This window comes from Haemaphysalis longicornis, unplaced genomic scaffold (assembly GCF_048455015.1).
Source record: "Haemaphysalis longicornis isolate Haplotype H1 unplaced genomic scaffold, Haemaphysalis longicornis Haplotype H1 scaffold_12, whole genome shotgun sequence".
NCBI classification, from domain to species: Eukaryota; Metazoa; Arthropoda; class Arachnida; order Ixodida; family Ixodidae; genus Haemaphysalis; species Haemaphysalis longicornis.
In genome coordinates, this window is record NW_027526225.1 from 50,871,988 (window position 1) to 50,899,311 (window position 27,324).

The 27,324-nt window shown below is 47.5% G+C and overlaps 1 protein-coding gene across 2 annotated transcripts in view; it reads left to right on the forward strand.

Moving 5' to 3' along the window:
* The window catches only part of LOC144162631 (uncharacterized), a 58,235-nt gene that overhangs the window by 3,366 nt on the left and 27,545 nt on the right, over window positions 1-27,324 (forward strand). The window contains exons 1-3 of one of the 2 annotated variants that reach the window (XM_077693246.1): window positions 17,057-17,513; window positions 20,521-20,642; window positions 26,624-26,760. In XM_077693246.1, the coding sequence (XP_077549372.1) occupies window positions 17,305-17,513; window positions 20,521-20,642; window positions 26,624-26,760 (468 nt within the window). In that variant the 5' untranslated portion in view covers window positions 17,057-17,304. Of the gene's footprint in view, window positions 1-178; window positions 385-17,056; window positions 17,514-20,520; window positions 20,643-26,623; window positions 26,761-27,324 lie in introns of those variants that run through there. The other variant, XM_077693245.1, reaches the window with a different exon arrangement.

Genomic DNA, 27,324 nt, shown 5'->3' on the forward strand with positions numbered 1-27,324 from the left:
TTGCCGACGTGAAGGAAAGAGTGAAAGCATTTATCGGCAGTGTTAAGGCTGTTTTCGGTCTACGAGATCAGAGGGCTCCCCCTTTCGTCCAAACTGCTGCTCCCCGGCCTCCTACCCAGTGGACTGCTGCATATGCCGGTACCTAATTGGGACACGCACCCTTGGGCTTCGCTCGCAGGCGGCTCCGGGGCGCCCGAGGCCTGGTCCTCACCGGCGGCCCCCACCCGGGTGGCTCCTGCTGTGGCGGGAACGGCGACGGCTGCTTCTCCCTGCTCAAGGCCCTGGGCCTGTTCCTCGGGGTGGTGGTCCTTATCGCCCAGGCCTGGTTCCTCCTCAGCGTGCGCTCCCGCCTCGACCACCTGTACACCGTCTACCGGCAGAACAGTGAGTGCCACGGGGGGGTCTGCTGTCGTGGGCCAGAGTTCTCGCTCCCCGTCTGCCTTTTTATTGCGGGCTGCGTCAGTCTGCACGTTCGAGGATACGACCCCTGAAGCTCTCGTGCGAATGTTGTCTTCCACTTTAACCCTTTCACGGCCACTCCCAATATATTTCAGGCAACCACACACACCTACACACACCTACACACACTTACGGCCACACCTGGTATACCCGTGTTGCGGGCGAATGCGCTTTTCCTAACTCCCTGCCACTACCAATGCATCTCGGGTATAAAAATTGCTGTGGGCATGCCCCGCCATCTACTGAAGGGTCACATAAATGCATAGATCGAATCGGATAACTTTTGGACAACAGATGGTGCGCATGTTTCGTTATCCGCATCGCTTCATCTTGTCTGAGCAGCACGGCCGCGTTCGTTGTTGAGAGTTAATTTAACAAAACTTGTCGGGGGGGGCTGATTGGTTCATGATTCTTAAGTATCTTTAGCGCAAAAACCGAAGACGATGATACACAAAAAAGGAGACGGGACAAGTGCTAACTTTCAACAGAACTTTAATCACCGGCGGAGCCAGTAAATGTAGAACAGCAGGGGCATGTGCAATGTGCACCACGCTACGGTATCACACATGCGCATATATGTTACTCAAAGAAAACGCTTGAAGAAAGATTGCTCTGAGTGAAACAGGGACACCTACGTATCACTGATACAATTATCACCTTTTTGCTTGATATCAAATGCTTCCAATAGCTCCCGTGCAGTCGCATCTCTGCTCCTACCCAGAATCTTAATCTCCCCCAGAAGTGGCTCACACTTGCAGGCATCGCAATGTGTGTGCGAATGTGCTTTTTCTTTATATTTTATCGACAATTCATGTTCTTGTGCTCGGTCGTAGATACATCGGTTGGTCTGCCTAACATAGACTCCTGCATTTAAGTGGGATTTGATAAACCACGCGCATAGCACAGTCCACAAAGGGCCTAGCGTGCTTCTTGTCGCATCCTTGCTTTTTGCAACCACCGCAAGAAGCGCGCACACTAAGTCAGGCGAGCTTGCACGGCGCCGAGAACAGGATTGGAATGCCATGCCTGTTGGCCACCTTTTTGAGGTGATGGGCGACTTTGTGGATGTATGGCACCACTTCGAACTTTGCCGTTGTTTTCGCAGGCTCAGGCGTTCTTCTAGAGGTGCGTCCTTTAACCTTCTTGAGGAGTGCCTCAGTGACTGAGTTCAAAACCGTGCACGGGAAGCCGTCTGAAAGCAGCCTTTCAATTTGCTTGTCAAAACTAGCCTGCATAGAGTGGGGACACGACTTGGAGAGAGCTGATTCCAGTCACGAGTGAGCAATTGCTCTTTGGGAGTCGGATGTGACCAAAGCAGTGAAGGTGGTCTGGCGACCTGCGTGTTAGCTGCCGGCTGCTGTTTTGGAAGGTGCGTTGTTTTTACGGAATATCATAGCAAAAAGTTTTCTCAAACACCTGGAAATCCTAATTATCCGGCAGTTGTTTAACTAACTACAACTTTTTTTATCGGATGAGGTAATCCTAAATAAAGTGTTCACATGTCCTCGTTGCAGTGCATTACAGCCGCCATAAAGCGTCGTAGTGCATTACAGTTGGACCCCGCAATAATGAAACCGCTGGGGAAAGCCAAAACATTCGCTTTCGTGGGAATCTCGTTTCTGGGATAATGAAACACGAAGGACAGGAAAGTCACCCACAACCCGAAATTTATTTCTCAAAGCTGGGTACAGTATCACTCTGTAAGCCTTACCTTGCAGTAGCTTCACAGCTCAGCTCTCGCACTACAAGAAGTGCTTCATTGCTAGTTGTGCGCATCTAAGAGCGACCGAATTGTGTCAAACGCATCCAAAACATCCTGTGGGTTCTCCTTCTCTGCCTGGCCCTCGGCACCAAGTATGTCTGACAAGCATGCAAGCGAAGTCCGGCTTTTTGTGTTGACGAACTTTGCCAGACAGCGACACCTCGTTGTTCCAGTGCTGTCCACAAAACTAAGGGAGCACGGCTTTGTTAACGTCCAAAAAGGCCACAGTTGTCACTGTTTTGTTTTGCACATGTGCGCCATTAAAGCTTTTCAAAATGGCAGAGCAAGCTGCAGGTGGTTCAAAACTCGTCGGTGTTATCCTCCCTTCTTTCACTTGGTCTGCTCACTTGGGAAATGATGGCTGCCTTATCTAGTAGCGATAAGAACTTGCACTTTCGATTGAGAGCAAACGTTGTGATTACCACATATGCAACCATATTAGTACGAAAGTCTATGCGTATATTAGTATGAAACTTTATGCACGCAGTGAACGTGCACTGTTCAGCGGCAGTCGGTTAGCGTAGCCCAAGCCAAAGATGTGCTATGGTCCCTAGAAAGCTCTTTGGTACCTAGAAAGGAATCTTTCTAGGGACCAAAGCCGTGCCAAGAGTCACAATGTGTCGCCCCCTGGTGGTGTCACTGCGAGGCTTCCTCCACATCTGCTTATTGTGGTCTTTTACGTAAACAAATACGGCGGCGGCCATGCAAGCACGCTGTGGCAAAAGTTTACGCACTTTGAGGCTGAAAAGAATGCATTTGAGCACTTTTTGGATGCTGTTAACCTCAAATGGGTAGATAAAATGCCGACCAGACTTGCAGAAAATTTCGTTAAAACGGGATCGCTGTCCAAAAATGTTTCGTTGCCAGGAGATATGAAATACATGGGTTTCTATAGTCGTTTGCGGGGAATTAGAAAATATTTCGCTGCCGCAAGAATTTCGTGCTCTTGAGATTTCGTTATCGCGGGGTTTGACTGTACTAGCACAAAATTTCCACCAAACGAACGTGGAAGAAGAACCAGGCAGGGAGTGAAGACGAGCCATGAAAAAAAACTCGGGGTCAAATGGTGTGAAAAGCACTTGTTGCGTTGGCTCTCGCAGACGGCGCATTATTGCTGGCAACAAAAGACAGCGAGAATAAAAGAGCGAGCGCCATGTGCTTGGTGTGTTAGTGTGGCACAGCGAGTTCAGTTATGGAATCTGCTGGTCCCCTTGCTCTGGCACTGTGCTGCGCCTGACAGAAACAAAATCCAACCTTGTTCCGTTGATAAGAGCTGCCCTTTGGTCATTTGCGCAGCTCCGTTCCAGCCAGGTGAGAAAATACAACTTCGTTTAATTTGAAAGAACTAGGATTCAGCATCTCACTTAGCTCCATTACAGCCACAAAAGATGTTTTTTTAACGAAAAAAAAGCAAGAAGTATTTAAAAACTTTCAAATTTTGCGCCACAGTGACGTGTTATGAGCAAGAATGACGTCGTACGGGCCAACAATAAAACATAATTTTCAGTGCGTTAACTGCACGTTAGCATTCAAGTGATGCGGTCAAATGGAACTAGAGGCCCCATTACAGACGTCCCATCATGTGTCGTCGCGACAGGTCAGTTAGGCGGCCGCCAATCGCACAAACAAGGTTCCGTGAGTCATAGAAAAGTTGCGGGAAATTGGCTAGGGGGTCGCGACTGCTTCACACGTTTTCTTTAATACCTCCGTTATTTGTTCGAAGATTGCGATGATATTGGTATCATTGTTATCAGGACTAAGCAGTCTTTCTAATAAACCCAACTTGTATTTTGTCTTCATGGCTCCTCTAACCAAAAAGACACAAGAAACATCGAAATCCAATTTCACGCTACATGTTGTCAGCAGTGATGCGATAAAAGGAGCACTAAAAGCACTGCTATCAGTGTGTTAGTAACTGCTTGACAGCACTCAAGTGACACGATCCAGCGCAACTAGGCACCCCACTACAATTGCCCCGTTATGCTTCTTGGCGGTGCCTTTGGCCAGCAGCCGTCATTCATACTAACAAGATTCCATGACATCGTAGAGACCGCGCCTGTAAGTGGTTGGGGAGTTGCCGCTGATTCATCCGTCTTTTTTTTTTTTTTCCTGGATTATTGGTGTGAAGTTTTTGATGAGATTGGCGTCATTGTTACGGGGACAATGTAGTCTTTTTCAACAAACCATACTTGTGTCTTCGTGGCCCCTTTAATTAAGCGGCCGTGGCAGCAGTGTTAGCCTGGTTGTTTGAAAACCGGAGGACGATCACTTCTGGGGCGGTATTCTCGTAACTGTCCCTTTTGAAAACGTCCCTTTTGCGCCCCTTTCATCGTGACGCACTTCCGGTTAAGAAGTAGACGTTGGCAGCATGGAGGAAGGTTGGCAGTAGGTTTGCCGCGCTTGCGTTACGTCACTTCCGGTTGTTTGCTTTTAGCCAATCTGGGCACGCCAAAAGGGACACTTTTGAAAGGGACGCAAAAGGGACAAAACTCGAGAATACCGCCCCGGGTGTTGCAATGATCAACAACATCCGTAGCCGATCCTACAACATGACACTGCAAATTATTTCACCAAAACGTGATTTCGACCATGTTGCAAGTTATTTGGAATGGAAGCCTTGCTCGTTGTTTGAGAAATGATGGCTGTAGTAGCTATCTGCAATAATGCGTTGGTAAGAGGAACCAAATTAATGCGAGTATTACCGTAATAGTGGTCTCAGTTGCATCAACCCTGCGAACCAGGTTCAGTCTCTCGTATAGTTCACCATAAATAGCAAGGTTCTCGAGGCCTTTTGTGTGATGCTTGGATTTGGCTGGCCAACCAAGTCATCGCAGTTCATTTCCCTGAGCCAACGACGCAGTACCTCAACTGATTTCACTGTCAGGTAAGATCACTGGGAGAGATCTTCCCCCTAGGTTGATGCTTTTCTGATTCATGCTCTCAAAGTGTGAGCAGGTCGTTTTCTTTTCATTTTCACTGAGTGTGACCACCTTGGATGTCGGGAAATTTCCTCCTGATGGCTGGCTTTGCAGAAAGCACACATCAGGAGGAATTCGATCGATTGGAAGTGTTTGCTCTGACTTGACTAAAGAATGACCAAGTGTTTGTAAAGATGGCAATTTTTCCCAACTTGACTGCTGGGATAAGTTAAGCTTCCTATAATTTTTGCATTGCAGAGAAAAATGGGATCACCAGAAATTGTTTTATACTCAGCTGGTCTGGCGCACAAAGCTAGAGGTGTGCGAATTTTTGAAACTTCGAATTACTTCGCAAATGATGTTTGCTGTTCGACTCATAGCACCGTTTTACCGTTCCAAACAATCTCAAATGCTGCACGATGTGCAAAGTTTCCGGCTTTACTACATGGCATTCCCTTTATGCTTAGCTTTGTTGCACGATGCCAAAGCTATGAAAGATAGCTTGACACATGTAAGCCTTGTGCTGACGAGAGAGAGAGAGATAGAGAGAGAGAGAGAGAGACGATTGATTGATTGATTGTAGGGTTTAACGCACTGATGCTACACAGGCGATGAGGCACACCATAATGGAGGACTCCGCATCAATTTCGACCACGTGGGGATCTTTAATGTGCGTCGAAATCTCGTACATACGGACATTTTTGCTTTTCGCCGCCATCAGAAAAGCGGCCACCGCGGCCGGGAATCAAACCCGTGTCCTCATGCTCAGCAATGCTCAGCAGCGCAACGCCTTAGCCACTGAGCCACCATGGCAGGTGAGAGAGACGCGTTTTATTGAGCATGTAGCGGCTCAATAAAATGATGTGGTGACCGGCATTCTGGTGACCGCAGCAGCCCATGGATAGTCAGGTCAGAGCTGCTCATAGCCCACCTCAGCCCAGTGCCCACTATCTGATTAGGGGGGTTGTGGGGGCAGTTCCAGAGATGTTCTAGCATTTTGACTGCTCCAGAGGCAGGGCAATTGGGGGAGGGGTAGACGAGGAGTAGATACGGTGCAGGCGGCAACGGCAAGGGAGGGTATGGGTTTGCAGCAGTTGCATAGCTGTTCTTCAGTGTTGGATAAATCCCGGCGGCATGCGAGATGGTAATGGGCCGCAATGTCATGGAATGTTGAGAGACATCTCGAGCTGACAGGGCTCCGTGAATGGGTTCAAGTCTGGGGCCTGCTCGGACGGTGAGCTCTCGAGAGGCCCCATGTTCTGCCTCATTTTTCCCCACGCCTGTCAATGGGGATGGTAAGAGGATGTTTGAGGAGATTTCTGAGTTCCAGGGGCAAGACCATGCCTCTGGTGTGATTTCGAATGTGAGATGATAATGGGAGGGGGTGGCCTGTGTGTGAGGGCCGAGGCGATTGGTGCATCTTCTGCCTCAGCAGTGCGAACTGCTAAGAGAGTTAAGAGGAGGGGGTGGCTAAGCAGCACGACAGCGAATGTGTCCGGCCGTCGGTAGCTAGCTGTATCCACACCAACCGTAGAGGGGTGGATGGGGTGTTTCTCTGTAAGCGCTCGTGCCCACCGTTCCCGGCGCCGCTGGTTGACAACGGGGGCATAATGCATGGTAAAGGGCGGGTAGTGAGGGAGCCATGATTGTTGGGTGGGACTGGGAGCCTGTCGCCACAGACAATAGGGGCATTAAGGGTAAGTGTAGCGAGGAGGGTGTGACCTGTAGGCGTAGATGATGGCCCATTTAGCTGGCCAATGAGGTGGGCTTCTATGAGTTCCTCCGCTGTCTACAGTAAATGCCGAGTTGCGCAAGTTTGGTGGTTGTAGTGCTCTGAAGGATTTGTAGCCCCGTTTTGTGGATTTTTCGAATGGCGCACTTGACTTTAGAAAATTTGGTGCGTGCGGGCAAGAGATGGGGGATGGTGTAGGTGAGACAGCTGAGTGCAGATGCCTGGATCAGCCAGATACGTTCTGTTTCTTTGAGCCCCTTGTTGCAAGCAGCAATTCTGCGAACGAGGGCGATGGTCCCATCCACCTGAGAAGCAAGCTGTGCTGAGTACTTCATATTAGCAAGATTGCGCTGCCCAAGGATTGCCAGGATTCGATTGCCACTTGGGGAGTAGCCTGAGCACCAATGCGGACTTCAGTGGTGTGTTTCTGGGGTAGGTTGCCGGCCGGTTTGGCGGGGAGGATTAGAAGCTCAAATCCAAGCCTAATTTTGTGAGCGGCGGTGGCAACTAAGTCAGCTTGCTGGTCGAGAGTCGCCTCGATTTGAGCATCATTGCCTCCCAAGGTCCACAGTCTAATATCATTGGCATATATGCTGTGGCGTAAGCAAGGGAGCAATCCTGTCTTTTTTTTTTTTTTTTTTCCTCCACAGGGTGAGTAATGCATGAGCAGCTTTTCAGGCCTTTCGTTTGTCTGGCGCAACAATTCCCAATTGTGCAGCCATAGGGGAATGGGAAAAAGCACCCCTTTTGCAGTTCGCCAATCTCTATCGTCAGCTGTACGTACAATAACTGCAACGTGCGCATCAGTACAATGCATGCCATTCTTGCTGTCTTTTTTTCACTTTTCGGATAGGTCTGTAAATACAAAAGTTAGAACTGCAAACTGTTTGGCGAAGGTGTGCATTGGAGTTAGCATGAATTGTCCTTGCACTGAACAATTTACATGCCAACTCTGGTGTAACTTTGCTGAAGGGAAATGCTACTTGTGTGCAGTTTATAATCTGACTAGGAAATTCCTGCCAATGCACCGAGACAGGTGAGAGATCAAGTGCTATTTCTGGTTCACAACACTTGCAGTCATACCAGCCACTAGCCTCTTTTCAGTCAGTGCATGCTTGCTGTATTCACTGCATGTCGAAAAAACTTACATTTCTTTATGGCGATGCATGCCACATTTTTGTTTCTCTGCTTTGCCGTTTTGTTATAACTATATATGTTTTGTTCTGCATACTAATTTCTTATTACTTACATGAACACTCAAGATGTGTTGAAAGTCCTGACTGCCCAAGTTGTATTTTTTATTTTTGGAGCTGTGTTTTAAAAAAATCTGTGAACTCCGAAGCACAGATATTCATATTTGAATACTTCTACTTCTGTTTTATCAGCAATGTACATTTTTTACATTCCGAAGCGACTTTGTCACATATAAAACTGTTCGAAATGTTAGTGCGGCAGCTGTGAGGGGCTGACTAGGGCCTTCTATCTTGTTTCCTTTTATTCTTTTCTTTTCCCCATTATGACGTATGTCAGTCTGTGTGCATGCGTGCGTGCGCTCTCTCGCTTATTCTGCGGCCTCATAAACTCCGGCTTAGTTGGTGACCACCTGCGTTGTGCCAACAGAAAACTGTTACTTCTGACCTTGTCACACCCATCGAAGAAGAGTGTCACTCATTTCATGCATTTACTTGAGATTATCTGTCGCTGCACTTTATCTATGGGAGCAGTGATGGCAGCGTGCATTATGAATGTGCCGAGCAGTATTATAAGACAATGTAGGGGCAGGGCTGTTCCTACGCCTGTTACATCTTGCGCACTTACTTTTGGGTGTTTCTACATGGGTGCTCTTGTCTTTGGAAGCGACTTCATCTGACGATGGAAGTGACATCAACATGTCCCAGAGCAGCAATTAAAGGCTCAAAGGTGGGATTTGAATGGGAGTTGTTAAACGATTTTCACGACCTGGCAACCACATGACTGACAGGCATTGATTTGGGGTTTGGACGATTTACTGATTCCCAAGTCTTGTTCGAAGCCATTCAGACATACCTTAGCAACTGTCATGCGCCACTTGTTTTTGTCGGTGTATAAATAGTTTCTCTGGCACTTCCGCTGTATGGTGTCGATGCCTTTATGATATGATGTCGATATGGTGTTGATGCATTCAATAAGATCGTACGTAATTATTGCTGTCTCTTGTATTTTATCTTGCGTGATAACGAAAATCAGTGATAATTTCCAATAGCAGTTGCTTGTGCTTGCATTAAAAAAATGGAAATACGCGTTGCTGTTGCTTGCTGCCACAATTCTTGAAAAAAAAGGACGTACACACAGCTAAAGCCGCATCATAGGCCAAGAGAAGACAAGAAAAAATTGGCCGCGTATCTGCTCCTTTCGTTGCAAATGCCGTCAAAAGACGATAGTCTTTATCGGCTTTTGCGAAGTAAATGCCTCCCTTCGCTTTCCCGCTCACCTCTCATGTTGTTCCTCTTGCGTCGCGCTCCTCCCAAGGTAAAGACGCCAAAGGTTTGCTTAAATCATTTTAGATTTCCCGCGTTTCACTGCTCCAAACCCAGTGCCTCGATGCGAACGCTGCCGTACGGCGAAGACGCGCGTGAATCGAGGCGCCCTACTTCAACGTTTATAGAACCGCGTTTCCCTACTCCACGTGCGTTGCAAGCAGAACGTGGAACCTACCTAGTGGAACCTTTCGTAACTGTTGCCGGTTGATTTCTTAAAATGGCGGCAGAAGCTATAGTGGCGCGGGCGACAGCAGGCGACGGCGGAGTGAATTCTTTTTCTGCAGTTGATGAAGTATTTAATTTCGCAAAAGTCAAGCATGTATGATTTTTTTATAAAGGAACACTGCAAATATCACTTCTGTATTGATTTGTTGTCTCATATTTGCGTAATGTCTTGTTCTTCTTCAACAATGTTGACAAGTCTGAACATTACACTGGACATAGACGGGTAGATTTAGCTGTGACTATATAAGACTATTGCGCAGGCATTGTTTTGCTTTGGCCGGGTGGCTGAATCGAGTCACAGACAGACAGACGGACAGACAGACATACAGACAGACCAAAATTTCTGGGTTTAAGTAGCCCAAGAAAGACTATCGTCTTTAAAAAGTGCATACTACTTCAGGTAACTCGCCTGATGACTAATAATTGCACTGGTACATTTTTTTAATTGTACTGCTGTAAGACGCGATATTTTTGCACCATCATAGTTCTTGCCGATTTTGCGTGATTTGAAACGTTTGTGAGCTTTAGGATTGCGGAACTTTAGATATTTTGCAGTGGATTGTCGTTGATTTGAGCAACAAAGGAATTCTGGCGGCCATGCCGGCACGTCTCCTCCTTTCATTCTCCAGTTGTCAGTGCACCCAATTCCATCTGCATACGGGCACTCACTTTTTGCTCCTGCCATTTTTTTTTTTTTTCCCGTTCCAAGGTGGTGACGCCATTTTAACGTTTTTCTTTTGCTGGGAAGAGGGTGGGAGGGGGGACATGCCAATAGCATCACTTCTGCAAGCAGCTTGAAACCTGCTCTTTTTTGTTTGTTTCATGCGCTTATCTCGCCTGTTTTTCTAACTTTTTTTTTTAATTTGAACCCAGGTGCCGTGATTTTAATGTAATTTCTTAGGACACTAAAGGCTGAATAGCTTTTTGTTGTCACCGAAAGATCGTGGTTTCACAGCTCTCTCGGCTTTTGTTCAGTGACCATTGATGGGCTGCTTACTGAGTATGGCCTTTCTTCTTTGCCATTTCCCTCCCTTTTTTTTTTTTTTTTCATGACGTTGAAGTGCACGTTACAAAGCGCTGGGCACCCCATTCTCAACTTTACTCTATCAACGCCATCTTCCTGAGGGCCTGTTCTCATTGGCTGTCACTTTTTGAGCAAGGACCGAAAGCCGATAGGACCGAACAGTCGTCGCACCTTGCCACTGTATGCCGCCTGGGAGCAGCTGTAAAAAATAGATAAGTAATTTAGGAGTGGCTGCTGTCTCGTTACAAGTCGACTGCGCTAATAGTCTCTGATTTATTTTCACAGACTGTTGCACGGTACTGTAAGATCTCACACTCAGCCGCATGTATCGTGTGACCGCAGCTTGTGTGCAAAGCGAAACATTTCAACAAAATTGAAACCACCACAGTGTTTGCTACCTGTGCTTTGTGTCTTTCAAACACGACCAGCATAACTTCCTGCATACGCCTATTTTACATACAGACATGCGTGCCTTAGTGTTTGTTTCAGAAAAAACACTTAGGCAAGCATGCTCCACCAATCCCATATATCACCATTCAAGGTTCACACTGTTGCCATTTTCTTTGTTAGCAAGCAACTGCTGCTGCTGCCGCTGTGAGTGGCGTATCTGTATCCACGGCACTTTAATCTACCGGCATAGGCCTTCTTGCTCTTGCAGTTTAGTGTCCCTCTAAGGATCAATCTACGGTTTATTTTTAAATCAAATTACCTTCAGTTGTGGAGTACGAGTGAGCGAACGGACATGCAGACCGACTGACACGGACTGACACGTGCACACATGGAGGTGTGTGTGTCCGTCCTTCTTCCATGATTTGTGTGTGCCAAATGCCAACTGCTAACTCGTTCACGATGCTAACGTGACCCTGAATCATGCTCTTGCGCTGTGGCTGAAATGCATTCAACATCTTCTTTTGGCCAAATAAGGTGTACAGGCACGAACCGCGTCACTGGTGCTGGCAGCTGGTGAAGTTTCTTTATTGCACCTTGTTTTCATGTGCACTGTCGGGGATGAAGGGTTTTTTGCAATTGTGCGATCCCAGCGAGCTGACATGGTGTGCCCTCTGTGTTTGGTAAGAGCGGATATCGCTTCTCTTCAATCACAGAGCACACAGCCTCTCTGAAGCTTGTGTCACGTTTGTGAGTGGCTCGAACTTGACGCCCTAGTATGTCAGCTTTGTCACGAAAATGCAGGTTCAGTGAAAGCTCGTTAATTCGAACTCCATGAGATGCCACCTCAGTTCGAACTAACGAAAGTGAAGCAGAAAAGCCATACAATGCGGTTGCGGAGCAGTAGAGCATGTCAGCAATTGAATGCCAGATAAAGGCCACGATTGGAACCTGCCTTTTATGCTTGAAGACTAAAGCTAGAACTTTTTCCTCTTGTAGTGAATGTAGTGGAAGGCCTCCTTTTTGCGTACTCCTAAACTGAAGAAGAGATGGGCAGCATTTTATCTGGTCATTACATCCGAGTGATGGCCGCACCAGTGCTTCGTCTGCCACCTCCTCGTGGTCACTGGCAGCGACAAGGTCAACCCTTGTGACCTCAGAAAAGGAGGCCATCTGTCAGCGCGTCCCACACCCTGAACTCGTGTCCACATCGATGTAGTCTGCAAAACATTTCCTTCCAAAATGTCCGCTATGGGGTTTTAGATTGCTCTTACCCGATTTAACTTCTCCCTCTGTTTTGTAGCGTAAGCTACACTGGCCGGGGTTGAGCAGTTTCATGTGTGCCGTAAAGGGCTGTTATGCACAAGCGCGAGGGGCATTGGATTGGATTCGATTGGATTGGCTTGGCTTTTTCTCTCCTTTCCAAAGGCGATGCAGCCTCGGGTGTAGGCAGCAGGGACTGTTCTCTAGCCGTGCGCCAGGCCCCAAGCTGCTGGCACGGTGAAGGGTAGTTCAAATTGTCCTTAGCAAAGAGGCCCCTTGCATTCGAATTAAAACCCTCTGATGGCCAAAACTTTCATTTTTTGCCTGAGATTCTGAAAACAGTTTTATGACCTAAAAGGACATCCGACATCACAAATGTAAAGTTAGAAAAAAATTTGGTTCATTAGGGCACACACAGTGACCCACTGAGCACTTGCTGCTCCATCGATCAGTTGAACAAGAATGTTACCTCGATCAGCATGATTTATGGTTCCACTGAAGACAATAGTGCAAATTCACGAGGAGGATGGCTTGGTGGGCTAGTTGGGGATGCATATGAACAGGGTTGTCAGCGGAGCTGTTAGTTGTCCTGATTTTGTAATATATCTAGGCAAACAATTTCAGAAAGACATATGTGCATGCGTATGTCCTCTCTAACTTACTGTATTCTGTAACCTAAAGCAGAGTTGAGAAATAATGCAAAACCAACTAGCCCGCTTTGTTACCTTATTTATTTATTTATTTTACAAGTACTGCCAGCCTTGTCACAAGGCAGGAGAGGGCATTGGGTGCAAGCACAGATTAAACAAGATAGAAGACAATGACCAAAAAAATGCTTAATATTCAGCACACACAAAAAAATGTTCTTCCTTGCCACTTCGGAAGCAAACAAAATTCCCTCGCACTTCCCCGAGGGGGAGAGTGTGTAAGTGCGAATGCACGGTTGTGGATTGCGCGATTACGGTGGATATCGTGATCTTGGAGTGGAGAGGAGGCGCCCAACACCCGCAGTCACTGAGCGGAGAGAGGAGGAGGAGAGTAGCGCCCGCCGTTACGGCGAGGGCTACACGAGCGCCCTCACGCGTCGGAATGCGGAGCGCCCGCTACGCGAGCGAGAGCTCGCCCGCCCGAAGTGGAGAGGAGGCGCCCAACACCCGCAGTTACTGAGCGGAGAGAGGAGGAGGAGAGTAGCGCGCGCCCATCCTCCCCCGTTGCTAGGGAAGACGAGGAGGAAGACGAGGAGCGCGCGCACCCGCAGCTGTTGCTAAGGAGGAGGAGAGTAGCGCGCGCCCATCTCCCCCCGTTGCTAGGGAAGACGGGGAGGAAGACGAGGAGCGCGCGCACCCGCAGCTGTTGCTATGCGGACTACGGCGGCGGACGATTCAGGCTCGCTTAAGAAGTGCATTCGCACTTAAAAATAAACAAGATAGTGCACAGCGATCAAGAAACTGCACAATAATCAGCACAAAATATTTTTTCCATGCCATGAATAAACAAGATAGTGCACAGCGATCAAGAAACTGCACAATAATCAGCACAAAATATTTTTCCATGCCATGATTTTATGGGGAAAGATGGGAGGTGAAAGCTATGATTCATTCGAAAGTGCGGAAAGAAATGATGAAACAGTCTGGCAGTCAACAGTTGGGGCAGGTAGTGCGTTCCATTCGGAAACCGTGCGTAAGAAGAAAGAGTTTTTAAACACGTTAGTCCTGCATGAGAAATCTTTGGAGCACATGCAGCGGTGGCTAGTCGGTAGAATGCATAAAGTTTTGTTTATTCCTGTTTGACCATTGTAGAGTGGGTAGAAAAATTTCATTCAGTCCCGGTAACACCTTGTTGCAAGGTTTCAAATTCTGCAGTTTTTAGAAGATTTGGCAGGGACGTGTGCCACCTGTATCAATTGTAAATAAATCTAGCTTATTTTCTCTGGATTTTCTCAATTTTAGTGATGTTGGTTTGAGCGTGTGGATCCCAGACAATCGAAGCGTATTCTATAATACGTCGGATAAATGTTTTATATGCCAAAAGTTTTAGTTCAGGTGATGTGCTTCCTATAAACCGCCGTAAAAATCTCAGTTTCTGCGTTGCTCTATTGTAAATGTATGTTATGTGCTCGTTCCACTTAAGATCTGATGTAATTATTACCCCCAGCTATTTCTAAGAAGACACTACGGATAGAGGCTGATTGTTAATGCTATAAATGAAAACTAGGGGATTCTTTTTGCGGGTAATGGTCATTGAAACCTTGCTCCCATGTATGCATGCACAGCTGGAGACATTTTTGGCACCATCAGTTAGCAGCACAGACAGTCCTCCGCTCCCACAGGGCATTGCCAAGCAAAAGTGACTAGCGGGGACATCGGTGCACTGCCCTCCTTGTTTTAACTGTGTAGTAAGCATGCTCGTGTGATGCATCACGTGGCAAGCTGCGCACTACATTTCATCCAGCTATGCACAGGCTCTTCAGTGTTGCTGAGTGCACAAAGCCTGCTCGCGCGTGCACGCATAATTAAAAACGATAATCTTTCTTGGGCTACTTAAACCCAGCAATTTTGGTCTGTCTGTTTGTCTGTCTGTCTGTCTGTGATTTGATTCAGCCACCCGGTCAAAGTGAAACGAAGTCTGTGCAATAGTCTTAGAAACGACCAAGTCTGGTTTTAATGTTCATGCTTGTCAACATTGCTGAACAAGAACAAGGCATTACGCAAATATAAGCAGAAAGTCAAGACAGAAGTAATATTTGCAGTGTTCCTTCATGAAAAAATTCATAGATGCTTGATTTTTGCGAAATGAAAAACCACATTCACTGCAGAAAAAAAAATTCTCTCCGTCGCCTGGCGTCGCATGCGCCACTATAGCTCCTTGCGGCATTTTAAGAAATCAAGCGGCAACAGTTACGAAAGGTTCCACTAGATAGGCTGCATGGTACGCTTGGAACGCACGTGGAGTAGGGCAACGTGGTTCTATAAATGATGAAGTAGGTCGCCTCGATTCACACGCGTCTCCGCCGTATGGCAGCGCTGGCATCGAGGCCCCCCTGGTCTGCAGCAGTAGAATCCGGTAAATTCGTATTGAATTGAGCAAACCTTTAATGTGTTTACCTTAGGAGGAGCGCGATGGAAGAGGAACAGCATGAGCGGTGAGCGGGAAAGCGAAGAGAGGCGTTTATTTGGCAAATGCAGACAAAGACTATCGTCTTTGGTCGACATTTGCAACGAAAAAAATTGGGCCCATCTCCCCGCGAGGGGGACTCGAGTAAATGCGTCGCATAGGGGGTGGGTGTATTGCGTTAACGTTTAGTGTTTGGGGAGTTGGTGGTAGTGAATGCGTTGTATCAGCAGCTTCTTGACGTAGTTTGAATTAGTCAAGGATATAAGGCGTGTTCGTAGCCTCCCATTCTGTGTCGGCTTTGTGGCGCAGTGGGTAGAGCACCATGTACATTGCATTCCGCCCGCAGGGTCGAGGGATCGAAACCAGGCGCCGGATAGTATTTTTTTTTATATAGTGTAGGGGGAGGGGTGCGGACAACGACGGTGCGGACTACGACGGACGTCAACGCGGGTGACATCGTGAGTTACTGAAATGCTCTGCATTTAAAAAGCTGATACGCGGCCAATTTTATTCCAATCTTTATTCAGAAGGGGTGACCCAAGGTCTCGTCAGGCATAGGGAAGGCGATAAAGGAGGTGAGGGTGTCTACATCCTATGGCATATGCCCGTGCTACTTGCGGAAGTCCATGGGGACATGACAGTCTCTTTTGGGAGCACCCGGCCCAGAGGAGGCGATGCCCACTTCTGGAGGGTCTTGATGAAGGGCTCTTCTCCCGCCGCGAGCCCCGAGCACTCCCACAGCATGTGCTGCATTGTGGGATGGTCGTCTCCCGGCAGTTCTCAAGGGAGGGGAGTAGTTCACTAGAGAACCCCCCTAGAACGGCAGGGAGACGATCGACCATGGTATAAAGGGGCGACCGCAGGTGACGTGCGCGTGTCTGGACGGAAAAGACACTGGCCAAAATGTCATTCCGGGAGCCCTTCAAGAAGACGTTTTGCAACACAGAGCCTGTGAGCAGTCCGCCATCTTTTGCGTGGCTTTCGTCAGCCATACTTTGCATGTCTTCCATGGACACCGGGTTTTCGACCAAAATATTTAACTAGCGCCTTCGCACCGAGAACACCTCGACAGGTGTGCTGCAGTCCCACTCAAAGCTCCTGTTCGCCGCCTCCTGTGCAGGGGTTTATGCAGAATTTCGATTTAGGGGGGGTGTCGGTGGGATGTTTGGGGTGGGTGTTGTGTAAATCCCTAGGCAGGGTGCTTGTGGTTGCGGAATATTTTTGGCGGGGTGTCGAAGTTCTTCTGGGGGGGTGTTGGGTGGGTGTTAGGGGGGTGTGTATAAATTCCTGCTCCTGTGTGCCACACTGTATATCTGCGCCTTAGCGTGAGACACTAGCTGCGTTCCAGTTACACTTAGGCTTAGGGAAAATGCCGAAACCAGCGAAAACGCCCGTGACAGATGCTTTGAAACCTACTGCGTCATGAAATTGGAGTCTTCCACGGATTGAACTCAACGCGGGCACGGTGCCAACGTTTTCCCGCCTAAAACGAGCGTCACGTACGCATCGGGCCCCGACGGTAGTATCGTTTTCCGGATAGCACCTATCCGTCGCTGAACGTTCCGTGTTCGGCGGAACACGTTCTGCCACTGCGGTCGACAGCAGGAAAGCACGTCCTCGCCGCCGCGGTATGCGGCACGTCATCCGCTTCCGGAGCTCCGTTGGCGCGTCGTCTGCTAGCGGGACCTCGTGCCGTCTGCTGCTGCGACGCGGCGCCGCTGCTGCCGCTGCAATGGCGTCGCCGCCGGCGAATTGATCGACGATCGTCGGCGGGCCGTATCGATCTGCTGCCGCCGCCGCCGCAGCCACCGCCGACCTCGTAGCCGCTGCAGCCCCTGTAAGGCGCCGCGAAGCTGGCGTGCCGTGCCGATGTCTGCACCTCAGGTCCTCCGTTCAAGAAGATGAAGAAGCGCAAGGAACTGGACGCCCTGGTGTCGTGCCGTGCGGCCGCGCCCCGCGCCGCCTCGCAGCACTCGGTCCAGGAGCTACTGAGGAAAGGCGCCGCAGCCGCCGCCACGGCCAGCGCCAACGGCGGCGGCCATGGCTCGGACTCGTCCGACGTCGAGTCGTCCTACGCGGTTCTGGCCTCGTACAGGTCGTCGGCGGCGCCGTGAGTTTGCCCCACGGGTCCAAGGCGGCCCCACGGGAACGCGTCCGCGCGCACGACCGATGCGCGGCACGACGCGTTCTGCGTTGACAGGCGCGGGGATGACTGGCAGTTTCGACGTGAGGGAAAATACTAGCATGCCATTGCGGACAATTTTTAGAAGAAATAGCGACAAATCGGCTTCTCGGCGGGAAAAAAATGCGGGTCATTATGTCTCGGTGAACGAGTCATCTCTAACCCTACCTACTCTCCCCAGGCCAAATTAGGCACGGGAATCTTAACTTGCAAGTCATCCTGACTTGGATATGTACATTCTTGTGGCAAGTAAAAAGTCTCATAAGGCAGACTTCATGTCAGGAGAGGTTACCATTTCCCTTCGTCAGCATATAAGGCTTTATTTCCGCTGCTGAGCTAGCATGCCTTCAAAGTGCGCTCTTTGGGGCACATGGCATGAGCCCTTTTCCATTCATTGCCCAGCAGTTGGCTTAGTAAGGGAAGCTACAAAGCAGCAGTCATGTCCATAAGACAATCTTATGTACGAAAGTGAGTGAATGGCAAGAAAAATTATTTGGACAGCCACGTACTCCGCTGTGTGAGAAGGAAAGCAGACATTTGGGATGACTGAAACCAACCAGATCTCCAGCGTTGCAGCAGACAGCTCTATCAACTCTGCCTACATGTCTGAGGTTTGATTCCTTCTCAGGAGCACCCGCTTGAAGCCATGTAGGCGGGGTGTCCTGCAGCGTCCCAGCTGTGTGCATTCAAGCCCTCCAAAATTAAGCCACACATTGAATCTTCTTCGCTGCTGATCAGGTTGTAACTGTACGCGACAACGCCCGCCGCCTTTTGCAATGGCGTCCTTGTCTTAGCCAGCCGGTTTTTAGCAGTCGGGTCCTGTTTGAAGCAGGTGCTTTTGAAATGAGCACGATTCACAATTCCACCACAGGATTGTTGGGCAGTTCTCTCTTACATTATTATTGACTTGCTGGGTTTGCTATGTGTGAGCTGGAAACTGTTCAAGTGTCAGCCTTGATGGCCGAGATTAAAGTGTGAGGAAGGGATATCAATAGGATAGCACACGAATTCATGACAGCGAAATGGCGCTATAGAAGCTGATTGGTGTAAAACCAAACATGCTAAGTTTTGGTGATGATTAAAAACCCCCAGATGGTCTCATTCTATGGTGTATGCAGGATTTCATTTTGAAGGCTACCAGAAACAAAAAAAAGGAGAATATAAAAGCAAAGAAGACAAAAATTTGTAGAAAACCGTGTAAGAATTGTCAGTCTGTATAAGCATTTTCTTCAGGGGCTCATCGTTGCAGATACACCTCTGCCTATGTTTGCCGGAGAGGGTTTGTGGCCTAGGGCCTTTCAATAAATACCCCATATGGCCCATTACCTATGCAGTGCGTAATGTCACATGTTACGGATAAACAGACATATGGATGGATGGGCACATTTCTGGGGGGGGAGTCATCCAGAATGCTTGTGCAGTAAAGGAAAAAACACAAAAGGGGAAAAACTGTTCAAAAATTAATTCAACAGTAAAAATTGTTTTGTAAGTTTTGGTTTTACTTCAGAGGTGAGGTAAAGTGCCATGGTTGGAGCGGACATCAAAACTACGTAGGATTGGTGCGTAGCTTGCAAAATAAAAATAACTTCGGGAGCTTTTTTCAATTATAGGCAGAGTTATTGGCATAGTTTTGTATCAAAGTTGTCTCTCTTTTTTTTTTTTTTTTGGTGGGGGGGGAGAGATAGAGAGAGAGAGAGAGAGAGAGAGAGAGAGAGAGAGAGAGAGAGAGAGAGAGAGAGAGAGAGAGAGAGAGTCACCCTCCTTTTCGTTTGCACATGCCAGTGGTCTCATGTCTCCATCCCTTTTTTCCTGGGCGCATCTGAAAGCCCTGCATAAAACCCTAGTCTTAGCTGATTGCGACTAAACAAGCAGGGCCTTTCAACAGACTTGAAAAGATATTAACAAGCTAACGCTTGAAGCTTTGAGTGTAAAAATGAAGACAGTAGCCAAATTAGGGCATTCGCTGTTTTTATCAGGAACCAGGGACTCTTAGAAGGCCACATATAGCTCCTTCCCCTGTTGAAATTTCTGTGCTATCGATCATTCGCTTGTCTAGCAGTGTCTTCAGAACAGTATTTTCATTGCTGCTTTGTGAGGGACAGTTCTAGTAATGCGTGTGGAAATTCCTGCATTTTTGTGGGTAATTTTTTAGTTAAACTAGTTGGCGGTCCTTCAGTCTGGTAAATGCAGTCCTCGTCCATTTGTATTGGCGCTTTCAAGTGCTTGCCAGTAGTTTGGTAACAGCGACGTTGAGCAGAGTTTTTTTCATAGCTGCAGGGCATCCCGACATTGGGCACACCCGCACCGTGCAAGTTAACAGTTGGCCCCACAAAGAGTCTTTGCGTGCATGTGATGGATCATGTATGGACCATATCGTACAGAATAAATAATATTACGTATATTTATACGTAAATAATGTCATACAGTAATATCCCAATGCATCGCCTACCCCTCTTTATGCAAAATGTCAGTTACATCTAAACCACCGAGTCACTGCCCACCCCTAGAATACAGAAATCGCGGGTCTTTGAATTTGGGAAAAATACCCTCCTGCGTGCCATCACTACAACACAATGTTTCTGTGTCAGAATGAATGCAATAACTGCAACACAGATGCAACTAGGTGCAAACGAAAGAATTCATATTTCCTAGCTTTTTCTTCGGGTTTTTTGTTTTTTCCCACACTTTCTGTGCAAATTTATGGGAGTGGTAGGTTGGGTGATGGCTCGAGGTGTTAAAATATATGTCATGTGGTTGATTAAATTCACGTAGGGAATTTCTGACGCACGTGACTTACGTGACAAAACATTTCGGACGCATGTGAGCAGTACTGCACGCATTGCAATCCACACGCGATGAACGAGCCGTGGAAGTTGGCCCATCCCCCGACCAAGTGGGCCCGTCCCCCATGCCCGTCCCCCCACCCTCACCCCAGGCGCTGGTGGGCCTGGCTGCCCGTGGGGCTGGTGCTGCTGGTGGGGGCCGCGGGGGCGCTGGTCTGGCTGCACCTGGCCCTCAGGCAGGACCTGGACAGCCTCAGGGCGCACCTGCACCGAGGTAACCACCACCCCTGAATGGAACTGCACTGGGTGTGTCCCTCTTTGCGATAAAGCCGCACTGTCGTCGAGAATCTGTTGTCTGCGACAGCTCGGCAGCATTTGAACTGCATGTAAGGTTACTGATGATGATAATGATGAACGTTTACTGGAAAGAAGATGGCGTTGTAGGTGGCCTTCCTAGCCTGGCAAGCCGATATTCGTGGCGGCGGCGGCGGCTTTTGCGCACCACACAGGGTTGACCAACATTACTAGGGGGGTTTGGGTAGTATGTGGCGTTGGGGCATTGGGACAGGATGGGCATTTGTAAGGGTTCATGGTTGACGGTACTGTCACGCTGCGAAGAAGAAAGCGTGGTTTGTGTAAAAGTGATTGTTTCTTGGGGTGAACTTGGCTCCACAATAAGCTTAATTAAAGAATTGCACGAGCATTGGAGAAGCAGTCAACAAAGTGACTTGCACAGGTGCCGGCAAATCAAGTGCCACCGAGTTTGCTTTCCACACATTTATTCAGTGGGGTGTCGTTTCTGAAAACATGGGATTAGGTCGAGAACACTGTCGATGCAACAAGAACAGTCGAAGTTTTGTAGACGTCACCAAAGGTGTGCATTGCTGGTGTTTATAAGGGGGTGAGGGGAGGATTAAATGCGGCTCTTTCATCGGTAGTGGTAAAGGATATCTGCCCAGGACTGGGAGGTGGGTGAGGGATGCCGGTGGGTCTCCTCTGCTCTCTGGGAATGCCCGGGTACTAGTTTATTTGCAAGCAGCGGCGGGTGCCACGTCATTTCCTAGTTCGGAGGGAGGGGATGTATACACGAGTAGGCACAAGCATTTGTTTTTGAAGAATAGGTCTGTTATGAGGTTTGCACACAAGGGACATGAAAAGCGGTTGTCACTCTTTTATTTCACATCGAACTCCACAGAAGTGTAGTTCGGAGGGTTCGAAATGAAATCAAATTGAACATGCATACTGTAAGCAAAAAGCTTTATTTAAGCATCAAATCAAATACTGAATTCTGTTTCCACTATATTACAGCAAAAGCTTGTTAATTCTAATGGCAAGGGGAAGCCATATCAGTTCGAATAAATGAGAGTTTGAATTCATGAACATAAAAAAAAAAAAAAACAGCCTGGTGCAATTTTGAAGCAGTAAGGTATGTCAACAAGTTTGATGCTTGAGAAAGTCCATGCAGTCTGCCTTTCGTCCTTGAAGCCGACAGCCAGCGTTTTTTTTGCTCTGACGATGGAACATAGCGAAGGCCCCTTCGTTCTATCCAGCCATCGCTTCCGAGTGCTTTTTTGTCCCCTTTCTTGCCGTCACTGGCGGCGACAAGTTGCTCCCTATTCTCACCTGCCAGTGCACCACCCGCCACTGCACTTGCGTTCACAATGACATAGCCTGCAAAGAATGCACGTTCCATACTGTTTTTACCCGATTTTACGATCTCTCTCCGTTTTTCTTTCTGTTCCGGAAGTAACACAGCGTCGTGTGCAGGCAGCAGTTGTGTATCACTGGCTGTTTGGCAATATCCAAGCAGCCAGCATGGTGGCAAGTAGTTTGCATTATCCGTAGCGGAGCCTGCTTGCATTTGAATTAGGTAACAGTTGGTAAGATATGGGATTCTAAACACCCAAATTGAATGCAAGTCGAACAACATGAACAAGATTCATTGCTCGAATATTTACAGAGCAACTGTATGCAGGTAGAAAAACATAATACAATAAACGAACAACCAATCTCATTCTTCTTCTCAGAGTAAATGTACAGGACACTACAATCTCTTGAGGACTTATTAAATATCTCTACAATCTTACTCAGTCTTCTGTCATTTTCCAGGAGATTGAAGGCAGTGCAAAATAATTCCTTCACTTGAACGTACCTTATAGCTTAGGTGGGAGTCGCACGTTTAATTTCTTTAAACGAAGGATGCACTGTCGTGCATTTCGTACTGCCTTGGTGTGAAGCAGCAAAAAATGAGCTGCATAATGCATCTTGCATTCCAGGGACACTAAAACACGAAAGCAGAAGTTGGCCTATATCGGTAGATTAGAGTGCTGGGAATACTACAATGATACCAATGGCTACAACAGCAGACAAATGAATAAGCGTGAAAAAATGAATTTTTCCCCATTACGAGTTGCGAAATGGAATTGGAGGAGGTTGGGGAGGAGGTTCTTCTGAAATAAATGCTAATGTATGGACATCTAAATGTGAAATAAACGGGCCCGGGAACTTTTGCTGAGCACGCACTTTTAACAGACACACACCTCAGCTAGCAAACATTATCAAATGGGATAGTCTGAAGATTTGTTTCAACTTCGATTGCGCTGAAATGTCCTTCCTTGTGACACAAGTGCAGTCAACAGGTGTATGCTAGAGATCATGAGAGCCTACCGCACCTACTTCGTTCTGACACATGTACATATGTACCGTATTCATTCGAATATAAGGCGAAGTAATTCTTTCCAAAATCTGTAGTCTCAAAGTCATACCCCGCCGTATATTGCAAGCTCAGCATATATATATATATATATATATATATATTTATATGTATATGTATATATATAGCGAATCAGAAAATGGGAAATGAGGGGCTCCGTGAAATAAGACAGAAAATAAGGGTTGGCAGTCAAGAAAACCTCGGAGAGCAAAGGGGAGGTTGTGGTGGGTCACAGAAAGAGATGAAGAATTTTTTGAGTCGAAAAGAAAGTGGTGAAAAAATGCCCGCCGTGTGGGATCCAGCCGTAAACTTCATTGTTGGCCAATCGTGTGCGTGTTTTCTTCAACTTCTCCCTGACAGCTTACAGGGGGAGGGCTTGAATCATGGCTGAGTGCACCTACGCCGTTGTACCATAGTGGCTTCAAAGAAGCCCTTTTTGATTGGCGTCCAGTCTTTGCGGCGAAAGTGGAAGCCAATTGGAACAGGCTTTCAGGAAGATCAAGATTACACACTAACAACTGTTAGTGTGGCGTCGTCTCATGAAAGTGTACAGTTTCTTTCCAGCATACCAAGCGCAACTTCCTTTCCAACTACCTCGACATCAAGCTTTAAGGAAGATCGTGATGATTGGGCGAACTCGATAGCAGTTCGCTTGGCCTGGGCTCTTTGTGACGTGTGCATCAACATCACAAAAAACGGGAAGGGAAACGGTGGAGAGAAATGCTTGCCTGAAATATTTATTTCTCAGCAAACAAGGCATCATTGGCTGTTGAACAAAAGCCAAGAGAGCCGGCCTTTCAGTTAAAACAGTGTTTTAAATGTATGCAATGTTTAGTGTCTTTTTAACCTGTCATTTGCCTCTGTTGCTTGAAGCACTATGTAATTCATCCCACATTCATTTGCACCTTTATGTTGAACAGTTGAAAAAATGCTTTTGTTTCAGTTGGTTGGCTAAGGCCCTAAATTACTACAAGTAACCTAATTCAGAATTGGTAACCCACAACGTTACGATATCTAGCTTTTGCTGCACCGTAATGTTCACATCGTCCCATGCAGGGCTTGGGCTTGCTGAATGCTTGCGTGAGTTTTCTTGAAAAACAAGAACAGAAATACCGTATTTTCACGCGCATAACCCGCACCAAAAATGCGAAAATTTCAGCAGCAAAGTAGGGGTGCGGATAATACACGGGGTTTCTCCTTTAGTGCAGCTTCACGGCAACGCGCGTTGTGCCGTGAAGCTCCTACGCATTTACACTGATTAGGCCTTCCATGGCAGCGATTTCGCAAAACGTACAAGGACAAGGAAGAAAATACAAGGACGAGCGCATTCTAACAACTGAATCTTATTAGCGAATTGTGACTTTCGCCTTGCAGTCAGTGTATTCTACTTGCTAAATATACGCTTTTTCTGTCTACGTAGTATGTGACGTGTTGCTTGAGCAGTAGCTTTGGTGCAGCCTTTTCCTGTATCGATTGCGGGCAACACGCGAGGATTTTTTTTCTTTTCCGGCGGGCTGGAAGTGGGGGTGCGGATTAGATGCAGGGGTGCGAAATATCATATCTAGCTGTCTTTTCTCAGTTTATCTTTGCCTGAGTGCCATGCGAAGTCGGCTGTCGTGATAGTGCCAGCATCGACCACCCAAAAAGAAGTAAATTCAATGTCATGCAACCCTTGTCTTGTAACGTTGAAACTGTTAAAACGAGTGCAGCAATTACAGTAAACACTGTGGTGTTTACTGTACAGATTGTCTGCCTAGTGCGTACCACGTTTAGTAGAAGGGTGTCTGTCTCGTCAAGCCTGCCTCGTCACTGACAACTCGGACAACAACTAAAAACTTATTGTGAGGTCATCATCAGCTGTCAGAGAGCTGACAGACAGCTATACACGTAACTTGTCACAAACAGTGCTAGCAACTGCCTGAAGAGAACTGTGAGTGAGGAAACTTGTGTGGTATTATGTTGACAAAAAGAAACACTTCAGCTGGTTTTCTTGAGGAGAGTTTTGTCCAAAATGTGATGAAACTTGCCTGCTGTCTAGCCATCATTACCTCTCCTGTTTGCGCTATGTTTTGTCTCTTGTTTTTTTTTTTTTTTTTTGAGTGGTCAAAGCACTGTGAAGCTGTAAAGTCACTTTGGATGCCCACATGGAGTGGACTTGCCTCCGTGGGTTGGGATCTCAGTAGTGGGGCTTTCTCTTCTAAAGCCGGTATAAAAACAAAAATAAGTTTTCATAGTGTTTCTGTCAGCAGCCAGCAACCCCTGAAAGAAGATATAGTATTGCACTTGTAGTCTTAATATTTGCGAAGCTGTTACTCTCTGTAGCCGTCTGTAGTTTTGATTATATATCTGGCAGTCTTGGTGCCGTATGTAGCGTTTAAGAGGGTTCAGTGCTGGTCGACTGCTCTTGACGCGTCGTAGACGCTCAAGCCGCAGCCCGGGGGTTAAAAAGAAAGACACCCGGGCGGGGCCAGACGCTAGCAACAAAACACACAATCGAACAGAACAGAAGGCAAGGTTCATAGCAATATTTTGAAGGAACAAGATCAGACTCGATCTGGTTTGTTCAGCTGTGTGTGTTTTTCTCATACCATCGCACGTGTCCCCTGCACTTTTAAATAAATACGCTGTATGGCTAGGCAGTGCAATGATCCCATCTGTTTTTTTTTTATTATTATTTTTCTTGCTTGGTAATCTTTATGCACTGCGAGCTCATTTCCCACATGCCGAACTAACTGTTTGCTCTGACCACCTGACATGTCTCTGAAAACCTACGTTTGATAACCACTACTCAACCAAAACTGCATTTCTAAAGTCCTTGTGTTTTTAAATTGCCTATGCTTAAACGCCACTGCACTCATATTTCACTTCAGCCAAGTGTACTGTGAATGTACAGTACGTATTACCAAACCAACTGGGACATGACTGGTAGCCCTGAGAAATGCCTTGTTAAATGGCTAGAAATGTTTAAAATAGCTCAGTCACAGATGACGCTACACCTGCCAACAGATCACGCAAGCAGCCATGAAGTGGAAGTGACATTGCAGCCGGCTGGGTGCTTCGCGCTCTGGCCAGCCAAGGGTCACGTTCCTGCTTCGAGTGCAAAGTGTTGCACACAGGTTTGCTTTGGCTGGCTGGCCACTCACTCATGCAAGTCACTGGCTGGCCGTAATGGCCGCACTCTCCTCAATTTCGGCTTCAAAATCGCCAGTTCTTGCTGGTCGTTTGCGGCATGGATACACGTATATCAACTGTCATATTTTATATCTTGCAGTCTTTTTAGGCAGACTATACAGAAATAAGGTTTTCAAGAAGTCGAAATTTTGAGTGCAGTTGCGGCCTTTAAAAAACAGGAAAAAAAAAAGAAAAATTAGCACCTCGGAGAATGTGTACGTTTTGCCAAAAAGCTTCCCTCTCTGCTCCTCTACTTCTCGTACTGCTGAGGTGTCCGGTTCTGCACGTTGATAAACACAGCCGCCCTGCCGAACCCTGCTGGGGTTTTTGTCAGACTGACTCCTCCCGGCCGTTGTGCCAATTGCGTGCAGTGGACGTGGACGGCAAGAAGCTGCCCGCACAGCTGCACGACCTGCACGGCCAGATCAAGGCCCTGGAGCAGAACCTGACGGGCACCGCCGCGCAGCTGCACCAAACTGCCGCCGACCTGGCCGCCCTGGCCAAGCAGGTGAGCGGTTTCTTGACGGCTGTCCACATCTCAATGGGTGGGGGGAGGTTGAGTAACCTGTGTGTGGTTCATTTATTGAGGTGTAAGATTGTCCTCCCCATTGAGATGATAATCCTTCCTGCAAAGGATTGCATCCGTACTGCGAAGGATTGCTCAAGTTGCATTTGAGGTTGTCCTGGGTATAGCGGCAAGTGCTGGAGGTATACTGTTGCATACCGCAAATCAACACTCCAACCAAGGGCATGTTATGTCCTGAAAAAGGTGGCAACTAATAATAGGCCAGGTTGGTAAACTCCTTTGTGATGGAGTTATCGTGCTGAGGGACTTTGTAGCCTCATTTGCTGTTTTTCACTTCATTGGGGAACTTTGCAGTCTGAACCTTTTACCCAATTTCTGGCCATTCCGGTCCGCACCCATTTTGCCAGTTTTTGGCGCCGCAAAGAAAACCACGAACCGTGCAAGAATCACTCGCAGGATATTTATTTTTTCTCTCGCATTCTGCTTGCAACTTCTTTACCGATATTTGAGCAGCGTGTGAAACCGCTCGAAGCATTCTCCTGGGTG